The sequence below is a fragment of the Cuculus canorus genome, chromosome 6, assembly GCF_017976375.1.
Source record: "Cuculus canorus isolate bCucCan1 chromosome 6, bCucCan1.pri, whole genome shotgun sequence".
Lineage (NCBI taxonomy): Eukaryota > Metazoa > Chordata > Aves > Cuculiformes > Cuculidae > Cuculus > Cuculus canorus.
Window position 1 is genome coordinate 22,778,989 of NC_071406.1, and position 12,217 is coordinate 22,791,205.

The 12,217-nt window shown below is 35.0% G+C and overlaps 1 protein-coding gene across 6 annotated transcripts in view; it reads right to left on the minus strand.

Annotated features, from left to right (window-relative positions):
• Nucleotides 1-12,217, minus strand: part of LOC104054566 (neurabin-1) — a 42,293-nt gene that overhangs the window by 13,022 nt on the left and 17,054 nt on the right. For 4 of the 6 annotated variants that reach the window (XM_054069578.1, XM_054069573.1, XM_054069574.1 and 1 more), the window contains exons 8-16: nucleotides 10,564-10,617; nucleotides 8,931-9,160; nucleotides 7,265-7,361; nucleotides 6,995-7,184; nucleotides 6,024-6,175; nucleotides 4,831-5,164; nucleotides 2,306-2,393; nucleotides 1,140-1,211; nucleotides 383-578 (exon numbers count right to left, since the gene is read on the minus strand). In XM_054069578.1, coding sequence (XP_053925553.1) covers nucleotides 383-578; nucleotides 1,140-1,211; nucleotides 2,306-2,393; nucleotides 4,831-5,164; nucleotides 6,024-6,175; nucleotides 6,995-7,184; nucleotides 7,265-7,361; nucleotides 8,931-9,160; nucleotides 10,564-10,617 — 1,413 coding nt within the window. The remainder of the gene's footprint in view (nucleotides 1-382; nucleotides 579-1,139; nucleotides 1,212-2,305; nucleotides 2,394-4,830; nucleotides 5,165-6,023; nucleotides 6,176-6,994; nucleotides 7,185-7,264; nucleotides 7,362-8,930; nucleotides 9,161-10,563; nucleotides 10,618-12,217) is intronic. The other 2 variants (XM_054069579.1, XM_054069577.1) reach the window with 1 other exon arrangement.

Consider the following 12,217-nt stretch of genomic DNA (forward strand, 5'->3'; position numbering starts at 1 on the left):
AGCTGACCTCTATTTATGTACACTTCCCCAAGTATCAGACTGTATGAGACAGGGAAACAGATTTGGCTTTTAAAACTATACTATCCTAAAGTTATCATTACTTTTAGCATTACAAACAACTGAAGAAACATACCCTGTGATCAGTCCTTAGATGCTAGTTCAGCCCAAATAGTCTCTAGTATGCTTAAACTGAACAGAAAGGAATGGGAACACTCAGTCCCTGTTGTGAGGGCTGTAAAGTCTCAAACTTCTGCAGCCATATTTGTTAAGGTGATGAGATCAAGGTCTATGCCATCAAGCTTCCACACAGTACAGCATTGATGTTTTTACTTTATCAAGATGTAATACTTAAATATTCAAAGCACAAATTAGTCATCTTTACCTTGCTTCTGTTCTTCTCTTGACCGTGTTCACAACTGTCCTGCCCGCTCTGAGTAACGTGCAGGCTGCTACTAGAAATCGGATGCTCTTTGTGACTGTCGCCAAACCAAGAGAAAGGCATGCAAGTAGGAACAGGGGAATCTGAATCTGATGCTGACAGGTTGTTGCCAGCGTCATCCAACAGTTCTCGGGAACCTCTGAAACAAGTAGATTACATTGTGTTTAAACAACAATAACAAATAATCCTCCCTGCTCCCCAAAACAACAAACTCGAAACACATATCACTCATTTTTCCCCATTTCACAGCACAATTGATTTTTAAAATGAAACCTGCTACTTGCCTTTAGATATCCACACAAAATAATTTGCATTATTAAATAACACAAATTTAAGAGCTTTTGCAGTATTTTATACAACAATGTAACAGTTTCAAATAATCTGCTAATTTAATTTATTCAACATTCACATTCCTAAGCAAAATATAGTTTCTATATTTAGGACAGGGTACAACATGTTAATCAAGCCACTTTAAAATGTAACCCTGCTTTACGGTTTCCTCCATACCACTCTACATAGTTCTATTATTTCATGAGATTAGAAGCTCATATCCACCTCATTATACTAATCTTCACAGAATTTTGCCACTGTTATATTTGAATGTACTTTAAGGTCAAACAGTAATGACAGTTTTAGAGAAATTCATAGGTTAAAAATTTTAGGAATGCAACACATTAAACAAACAAAACAAAACAACTACCTGCTATCCAGAGAACCTCTTAGATTTTCTTTTTCTAGTTTCTTGCCCTTGCCCCCAGATTTCCGCAACCCACTAAAGTGAAAAAAACACAATTTTCATAAGGCGTTTACATTTACACAGAGCCACATTTCTTTTTTCATCAGCAAGCTAACTTTTACATTGATTTCAACAGTTACAAAAAGCTGTATTTATGTTGTTACACAGGGCATGATTTTGCAGATTACGTATGCAATTAAAAAAGGAGTTATTCATGTTTTATTTAAAACAATGAGAGAATTATGAAAGTATCTCTCAAAGACCACAAATAATCAAAATAAACACAGAAAATGTCTATAGAAACTTAGCATATAGTGGATACAACCAAGAGGAAGAACACTGGTTTTACTGCTATAAATGTGCATATTTAAAGCAGAGTGACAAACTAAGTCACCAACTACTTTATCTGTGTGTCAAATACATTATTGTTTTTATGTTATATACTATGATTTATTTGTTGCAGTACCAGTCTTGAGTTTTTGACATCAGCTAGCTTCAACAAGCTTTATACCTTGCTGCAAAGAAGCAAGGCTTATTGCAAAATGTAGCAACTCTTCTCTCAAATCCCCAGAGTTCGGTTACCAGACTGCATTTCCAGATAATACGCAGCTTGCAATTTTGGTTTACACCAATCTCATCATCAAAATGAAATTCAGAAATCCACTCATTACTGAGGCCCGCCTCCGAGGAACAGTTCAGTAAGCAGCTACCAGAGCCAAACCCTACGTAACAACACCTCTACTGTAGAAGAAGTTGCAGCAAGACGGGTATCTATTTTAAACTGCAATACCAGCAGAACATAACACTGGAGTCTAGGTTCCAAAAATATTTTGGCATAAATTTACAAATGGCTTTGCAATTTACTTCACAGAGAAATTGTGCATTCAGATGAAAATTATAGAACCCCAAGAAATTATTTGGGTGAAAAAAAGTACAAATAAGTAAAATCAAAACGTGTTAGAAACATGAATGCAACATTACAAATTCAATATGAAAAATACTCTGTCCAGTGGTGTTGCTATAAAGTAGTATTACTGGATTTCCTCAACATTTTTTTATTTGGAGAACATATTATTCAAAAGTAACACTGAAAACCATTTATTTCAAAATGAACATAAGTAAAATCTTACCCAAAATCTGGAAATCTCCTCTTGGACTTCCCTGCTGATGTTCCTTCATTTGTTTCTACTGTCTTGTCTTCATTTTTCTTTTCTTCTGCTTTTCATAGAGGGGTGGAAAATAAAAATGTTCTTCTAAAAATACTTGCAAGTTTCAAGTCCTTATGATGATACTTCTAAGTAAGAAAGATACTAAAATCTATGTAACAGCATTAAAATGCACATCCACACATGTAGATATTAGCTGAAAATATTATAGCCATATCAACTTAAGTTATTCTCTGTGGCAACTTCCCACTTGGAAGTTCTGTCTGTGCTGTATCACTGAAAAATGGCAACAGTAATTCTATACTGTTTACAGGAAGATAAAACTCAAAACAGTATTTTGCTTCAATGAATCAGAAACAAAAGACTGTTTAAGATAGGTTTAGAAAAATCACTTTTCTTTTGCAAAATGTCAACTTCAAAATACACCAACTAGATAATCAGTATAATGTACATGAAAGAAATTCAATTTTAAAGCAATAGTTGAGTAAATACATCATTTAATTGTCTTTTATTACATCTGAAGTATTTTAAGATGTTTCTTTTGCATTTTTTCTGGTTCAGTAGCTTGTCCAGGCCAGCTACTTGGAACACGGGCTATGTATGCAAGCTCTAGAAAGCGTGCCCAACCAACATGATACTCAGCACCTGGAGAGCAGACAGATCCTAACAAGCTGAGTTTCTTGGGATCAGTATACAAACTGTGAATATTCTAAAGAAACAATTGGGAATTTGAAGCTCTTCTAAGACTGTGGTACTTTCAACACTGGAATACAACCTGCTAGGATCCCACTTTTCACCAGAGGGAGTATGTTCAATTCCAAGTGCTCAATTAAGAGAAATGAAGTGACAAAATTCAGCATCACACTACCCCTTTTTTCCATGGATTTTGACAGATTACTGCAAGTCCTGAATGTACTTCCTTTTAAATTCTTAGGCTACTAGATTTTTTTTTTAAGTAACTGAAATATGTTTCATATTGCAAATCAGGTGTTTCACAACTAAGCTCACCATGAAAGAGGTGCAGCCTTCTTTTTGTGAGACAGAGCAGTTTTTAAGCTCTGCCTCCAAGACAACTCCTGACATGATGTAATATAGATAAATGCCTTCAAGTATCATAAAAAGCAAAAGTCATGTTTACTACACAAAATTGTGGACACCTCCCCACCACCCCATAGCTAATAATCCTTCCTGAAACGTATAATGGTTATCTCAAAGTTTGCCTGCTGAATAGTCAGGGGGGTTTCTTCTTTTTCTTCCCCCCCCCTCCCCCCCCCCCCCCCCGAATTTTTTTCTACTAGTTTCTGATCAACATCAGAACTTTATATAATTAGTTAATTGCTCTTTCTAGACATGTTACATCAATAAATTATAACTACCAGTTAAACTACCTGTTAGTGTAAATACAAAATTAGGAGAATTAATTTTAATATTTGCATTTGTTTCCACCTCTCTCTTCAGAGGTAATACTTTAACAAATGAGGCAATTTGTAAAATGCAGTACAATAAGTTGAAATGCAGACTGATAAATGGATGGATAGGAAGGTAATAGAAAGGATTATTTTAATTAAACAATAGGTAGCACTGCCAGTGCTTCAGCCACCACAAAAAAAGTTGTAGAAAAGATAGCAAAATCACTTTTATATTTGGTACTCATTTTGATAAGATTTTTTTAAAAAACCAACCAACCAACCAGAAGCTGGAGTAGAGACTTGCTTTTCTTATGAATAAAAGGGATCAGTTAAAAAGTGCCAAATATATCTATCTAACGATGATTAGTAGTGAGTAGGTTGATAGTAACACCTTTAACCTTCTTCTAGTGAGAAATTTCCTAAAGAGGGCAAGATGATTAATGCAGTATTCCCATAACATTCAGAATTTGTATCTCGTTTAAGCGCCCGGACAACATCTGGAAGCACAAAGCTGATACTAAATCAGTCAAACTTACTGTTTGATACATTGCCACTACTGTTCTGTAGAAATTTGTTAGGTCCTTTACGGATTATCCACAGTCAATAACTTAGCTCTCCTCTTGCCTATGTCAAGGAAACCATATAGGCTCTCTAGATTTATAGGTTTACCAAACTGAGTCAGACCTATTCCTTTCTATAAATAAAACAGTATTTATTCTGCAGGCACCTTTTAGATTCTTGGTGCTATAAACTATTTTAGAGATGTTTAGTTTTTGAAGAAATTTGGTAATTAGCTTGTTGCAGATTAACAAATTTTGATAGGTAAGTACATTTCAGAACATACTACTGCTGTATCAAAATATTTCAGTAAGTAAAAACAGCACAGAACAAACTTGCATACATTTTTGCTAACTTCAAATTTTTCCAACGAGTTACCAAGTGGTCTTAGAACAAATAGTTAGTTTTGTAGTCAATTAATTTTCCCTCAAAGTAGTTTACTGTTGAATATTAATTTATATCTAAAATCTATAATACTTTAACTCTGAAGGATTAAAATAATAATACACTCTTAAGTCTTACCCTTGGCCTCTTTCCCTTTCCCTCTTGCGTCCCTTTGCTTAATGCTCTTGGGATACCCTTGAGGAGAATTTAGAGCCATGTCCTCAGGAGGTGGTGAACGAGTAGTGGTTGAGCTGTTGTCATTGTTTGGTTTGTGTACCGGAGAAGACTGTGTGGAAGCAGAAGGACTTGACTCTAGAGGACTTTCTGTGCTTTCTGTTTGTTCAGGCTTTTCACTCTTTTGATCTATGTCATGCAGCCGTGGGAGAGTTAATTTTTCACTCGTTTCTAAGGTCTTTGTTAGGCACACAGTGGAAAGTTCTCTGTTGAGAATAGTATCTTCTGAATCCTCATCCTTCAACAAATTCAAAAGTTATTTCATGATAAGCATGATATATAATATTTACTATATGATCTTTTACCATGATGTAAGGATATGCTACACACAAAATTTTCTGAACTGAGCAAGTTTAACTTTCGTCACTTGTAGATACCACCTAAACTACATGAAGCTGCTTTTACAGGCTTTTCTTTATCTACAGCTACACAGATCTGTCTGCACGTCCTAAACCATCTTCCCCTAGACAAGTCAGCAATGTTCTGGTACATCCTGGCCATTCCAATTCAATGCAACTATTTCAGCCTAACTGAAGTAGTTCAGTCTTCTCCCTTTATGACAGGTTCGTTCATATACCAACTATATACACCTCAATTCTTCAACTGCTTTCCAGGAACGTGCCAACTCATTATAATGTGGACTTTTTGTGGACTTAAATGATTATAATAATAAATCATTATAATTAATGATTATGTAATAATGAAGCATTTCAGAAGTGTTCAGCTTTTGAAGAAATTGCTGACCAATTTGTTTCAGATGAAGGAATTCTAACACAGGTAGGCATATTTCATAACATACCACTGTCACTATATCATAATCTTTCAACAAGCAGAATTTGAATATAACAAATACTTGAATATAACAAATACTTAAATATAACTTGCATACTTCTTCGCTAACTTCAAATTAACTGTGCCACAAAGAACATGTGATATATTATGAACCCAAACAGAGTTTTTCACTTGATGCAGCATAAAAACATGATGTTTTGGCACAGTCTAAATGAAGCATGGACAACACTTACAATTGCTAATACAGATAAAACTGAACAGACATTCAGGCTCCTGAATGCATAATTATCTACCAATACGGGTACCTGTAGATTTGCAGTCTCTTGTCCAGCCCCAAGAGATTCTTTAAGCTTTGATCGGGAAGGTGGCTGGCGTTTCACTTTCAAAGCAAGCTGAGCTTTTGCTTTGTGGGCACTGGTGTCTAATCTGGGAGTATCCCCGACAAAAGCATCAAAATCTGCAATAAATACATACTTCTTTAAAAAGAAAAAAAACAAAACATGGTAGTTTTGTTCTCCAACCCACTGTCCTGAAAAATATTCAGAAGTTAAGTCAGAATTATTCTGTTAATTACTAATATATATATGAAAATCCTGCTTTATATAATGCTACAATATTTTAATATACTGTGATAGCAATTTCAAATTAATGTGATCTAAATATTTCTACCCAGTTTCTTCAATTAAAAAAAATAAAATCCATCAGGATATAATATTTTCAAGCCACAATACAATTAATTTTATTCTCAAATGGATGAGAATTTGTGCCCAAAATGTACTTTCCTATCCCTGTCCTTTATGATAGAACTCTTTACAAAGTACATAAGCATCTACTAAACCTGTTTAAAATATGCTTCTCCTTTGAGCCACCACGTGATATTTTATAACATTCTGGGCATAAAATTACAAGACAAATAAAGAAAAATCGTAACAAGCTTTGGTGTAAATCACAGCATAAAAATCTATGGCATTTAAACTGACGGGCCTCAGTGTTTTAGTCCCACTAACACTGGATTCACTAATAAAGAATCTGAGGAACGGTGAAGGAACGGATCACTCCATCTATCTCCACTTTCCCACAGTATTTAAGAAATGTATTAATATAATACTGAAAATGTTGAGGGACCTGAACAAAAATATCCACACTGGCTCACGTCAGACAGTTACCAAATCAATAGGGAGCAGTAAACACAACTTATTTTAACAGAAAAACACTACTCATGTAACTCCTTCTAGACTTTGTTAAATGCAAAAAGAAGATCCTACAACCTACTTACCAGAAATTAACATATCTGAAGAATTTAGTCTTTCTTCTACTGATTCTGTTTCTTTTTCATTTTCTTCTCTTATCTTTGACTGTTCATTATATTGGCTTGAACTTGGACAATTATCTTCCAATAAACTGCCACCTCCAAACATACATGGCATTCTTTCATATACTTTTAGTTTACTTTCAAGCTCAGAAACCTGCAAGAATTAAAATTCATAAGTGAGATACAACACACCCAGAATGCAGAACTTTGTTTCAAAATATAATACAACTTTACTTTTTCCTGATATATTTTCAGCTGTTCTGCATATTTCCGGTCTCTCTCTTCAAGCAGCCTTGAATGATCCTCTTCTTTTTTCAGAAATTCTATTTCTCTGGTGAAAGAAACATATATTTATATATGAAATGGTAATATATAGAAAAATATATGAAAAAAAAATATGTAGAAAAATACATGAAACAGAAATGTACACAATTGTATTTACTAAAAAGCATTCTGACAGTAAACAATGGAAAAAAAATCAACTTGTAGGGTATAATTGATTCATTTATCTTGTAATGTCAAAGTTACAACGATCACTCTACCTCTAGAGGTGGCAAGTTGCATATACATTGTAAGTGTTCATATATATGCATGACTACAGTCATTACATCTTGCTCTCTTCCAAAAAGATACATGCACACACAGTAGTTTCCTTCCAAAAGTTATGGTAGAATTCTTTACAGGAAACTAAACTGCATTTCAAGTTTCAACTGAGTTCATCCTACAGAAATTGCAATAGCTAAATTTTACAAAAAGACACAATGATTACAAGAAGGAAACAAAAATAAAAGCTGCTTTTTCCCGGCAAGTCAGATGGAACAACATATAAAACCAGAAAATAAGTATAGAACACGTACACAAAATGCAAAAGCTTCAGGGACATTCAAAGGAGTAAAGGGAATTTGCTGAACAGTGAGGAAATGGAAACGTTAACAGTTATCTTAATGTACTTTTGAACTTCCATGCAGATAAGCTTGGGAAGAGAGGGGAAAGGAGACCTTTAAGAAGAAACAACACAAAAATGTCCTGTGAAAAGTAACATTTCTGGATGGGGACTACAAAGCAAAACATCATGCAAACTGCCTTTAAAAATAAGTTCCAAGTAGAGAAATTGGGGACAAGAGAATTATATGCTTACAGTAACTATCAAAAGAAACAGTTGTGTTCTGTATTATCAAGACACTTCTACAAGTATTCTGCAATTAGCTCTTGTTCAGCTAAGAGGAAAGAGGTAGAACAAATAGACACAACTGCATGACAACAGAGTTCAAGTCTTACACAGGTGTATCTCATAAGCAATATCACCTATACTAAAAATGCCAAGCCTGTTAACAGACTGAAGATACTGTTTTGAGGCTGCCATCTCGATGGGCTAGATACATATCCCAAACTCTTAATCTTCCTCAGAATTCCTTTTATTCCCCCTACGGATTTAGATAACTTCTAATTAGGATTGAATCACATGTATGTGGCTCTTATTATACATCCTTTAATGCCTGCCCTATCTGGAACATTTTAGTTGGTCAAAGCGAGGGGGGTTTGCACAAACAGCAAAAGGTAAAGCCAAATACCCTCAACAAATCTCAAGTAGCTCTTCCAGAGTATAGATACACTGAAGTTTCTCAACTAAGTTGTTTTAAAAAGTTGTTACTGAAACATTAAAATATTTTTCCTAAGCTTAGAATCAAATGCAGGAGCAAAATTTTATGAGAACCGCTGCAGAAACTGGTGCCTTGAGGTATGGAAGGATTCAGAATGTACAGCCCACTGCTTCCCTAAACTCGGACAAACAGCGAGAGAACATGTTAAGCAAATCCTAACCCTAGGTATTGCTGTCAGTTTTCCCATAATGTACAAAACATACAAGAAAGAAAGAGACCTGGTATTTTGGGGTACTTACTTTTGTTGGTAATCTTTAAGTAATTTCTTAGCCTTGCTGTATTTCTTTTCAAGGGCATCACATTGTTCTTGGGTTTCTTTAAGATGCTCGTTTACTGTTTTGCATAAACTCTGTGCCTCTAGCCAGTAGGTCTCTAACTTTTTCATTTTTTCTTTGCTTTCATCTAAGTTTTGCTGAAGCTGGGCTCGACTTAGTTTCCATTCATTTTTTTCTGCTTCAACAATTTTTAACTGAAAAGATTAATACTTAAAGAATTAACCTAAACTAAAAGATGAAATAAAAAAGTTTATACTTGTTAAGTAAAGAATAACAATTAAATACTCACCAGTAATATTAAAACAAGACACTGAACTTTTAAAGAAATCGCATCAACTCTTCCAACCCTTGCTAATCCAAGTTTAGAACTCAAACCCAAGAGTCTTTTACTACTTTCTCAGTAGTAATGCTTCTTTTTAAAGAGACAGGATTAATAAGACCTTTATTGTTAGCTTATGCTGACTTGTTCAAGATCTCACCATCTCTTAACACGTCTCAAGAGGCCTATTTTGATTACCTTCAAAGGCAACTGGAGATACAGAATCTTAACCTGTACAAGACAAGCTTTCTATCCTACTACTTTGTTACTAACAGTTTGTTGAATAAAACTAACTAGACCAGTTAATTTTCCTTGGAATTTTATAAGACTCTAGCCTTCCTAACAAATTATAATATATCCACGGTTGGTATTCCTGGGTGTAATATATAAAGCCACCAAACATTCCATCAGCAAAGGAAAGTGTTGGGACCCCTTCAGCTATTTAGTGACACCAATTACACCAAGGAAATTGCTGCTTTTGAATCAGCTCTGGACACTTGCAGAGTGTGAGAAAACCGCCAATAGATACTGTTATTCAAAATTATTGCAATCTGAAGCACTATCCCCTCCCCACTTGCTGCGCATCCCCAGCAATGTGCTGCAACTTGTCCTAGGGTACACATTTCTCAGCAAAGCAACACAGAAGGGCAATGGAATAAAAGAAGCTGCTCACCTACAACAGATATTTCCAGAAAAAAGGTCATGCACAGATCTCCATCAGTGTAAAAAGCAACAAAAAGAACAGGAGATCTTTTCTCAGAGGAAGCAGAAGCATTGAATCATTACTCACAAAAAAAAAAAAAAAAAAAAGCTGGGAAAAAATCTCTTCCCCCAGAGCAGGTCAGAAATTTGACTGAGGAAGGAGGGGAAATAAGGTGACCAAAATAACTTTCTGGTAACAGAAAGTCATCCATAAACCATTGTCTGTCAAGTGTCAATACCACTGAAAATGTTCTCATTTGTTTAGGAGCTTGTTTCATACAGTACTCCACTATATTCAGTTCTACTATAAGCAGTAATACTGATTCATTCATTTCATAACGGCACAGGATGGATTTTGGGGTTGGAGGTTTTTTCATTTGTTTTTTGAGTTTGTTTTGTTACTTACGTTTGAGCGTAGCTTTTCAGCTTAGAAACGTCTGTGAGCATAACACAGACCCTGAGGCCTAAAACAGGCTGCTACCTTCTGCATTCAACCTGTTCTTGGTAAAAATTCATAGTAAAAAAAAAAAATAAAATAATCCCAACATCAAGTAATAAGTTTCTTTGAAAACTTACTTTCTCCTTCAGTTGATTCACTTCAGCTATTGTTACCGCATGTTTTAATTGTAGCTGAAACAAACGAACAAAAAACTGGATAAGCACACACAAAATGACACTTATAATGCTGGTTTTAAGTATTTGTCTATAATTCCCTTGTTCCTGGAACCATTTTTATAGTGGCATAAAGTCAACTTAATTATTTGTTGGTTACAGACGTGATCATGAACTTCTATTAAAAGAAAGGTTGAACTCAAGTTAAAACCAAACAAGTTATACATTATTCTGTATGCTACAAAATCAATGCATGTCCACATACAGTTAAAAAACTCATATTCTTTGCTATGCATTAAGAAAAGCCAGTAGGTTAAAATAATGTTTCAATACGCTAGGAGAATGACAAGGTAGCACTTATGATAAGAAGCGGCCAACAGAATCGAGTAAAAATTTTACAGAACTAAATATTTTGACTTATCAGCACTTACAAGTGACTACACTGACTTTGTTTAAAAAGTAAGCCTTGTACTTTACCACACAAATCTTCACAGGATTATTAGATAAAGAATACATCTAAGCCAAATGCAAAGATTATTGCTAACACGTCTTAAGAAAACAGCACAGGAATGCAAAAGCCCTTTATTCGATAACTATTGTTATTTCATTATTTCTTGTGTCTCACTTTTCATGTACGAAAAGATCCCATAGCCTGCTTCTATGCTTCCTAACCTAGAAAAACTCTAGTTTTTCTCTAATCTCTGATCAATATGATCAATAGCCTGAACTTTCAACTTCCTCAATGACATTATCAATCCTATCCAGAGAGCAAACTTAGGGACGTCTGCAAAACACTGATCCTTTACAAAAATAACCTGATGTATGCACAAATAGCATCTTTTAAAACAGTTTCTTTGCAGTATATTTTTCTCTCCCGGAGTGAAAACGACAGTGACCAAAAACTCCAAAGACACCCAGACCCCTAAATGCCAAAGTCTGCACCACCTAAATCCCTGACTAGATTTCACAGACCCAAATAAAGCAAATACGCACCTTTGTCAGAATGTTGAAAAAAAGGAATGCGATTTTCTAATTCTTTTAAGTTGAAATTCACAGTCTGGATTGCCCTATTGGTTCTACAAGTTAATTACTTCCAAAAAAATACATCATTAAAAAAACCCAAATGGGATTACCTGAAAAAAACTCTCCCAGCCAAAACCATGCCTCTCTACAGCATCAAGTGCTTTTATGAATGCAGAGATTTTCCAGAAGACCTCAGCACCAGAGCAAGAGAGTAGATTTCTTGTCTTACTGAAGAACATCTAACCACAACACTTGAGATCATCCAGAATGTGCTACTTGTCCCCTCCATTCTCCTTCCCCACAGCTAAAGCCATTCTACTATGTAGGATATAAATGCAAAGTCTAATGGGCCAAAGAAGAACCAAGAGAAGCATCATATCTAGTTAATGCACAACAAGCAGTGAGGTGGTGTTAGCTGGGTTCTAATGTCTGCTTCCAATGGCTTTTTTTAATTCAATTTAAATCAAAGGATCATTTAACATAAATATGTACAGCAAAGTTGGGATCAGAAAAGTACAGAAGACCCACATTTCAAGGGACATTTATTGGTAATGTTGAGGGAAAAAAACCCTCAAAGCCACAGTGAAGGGGACAT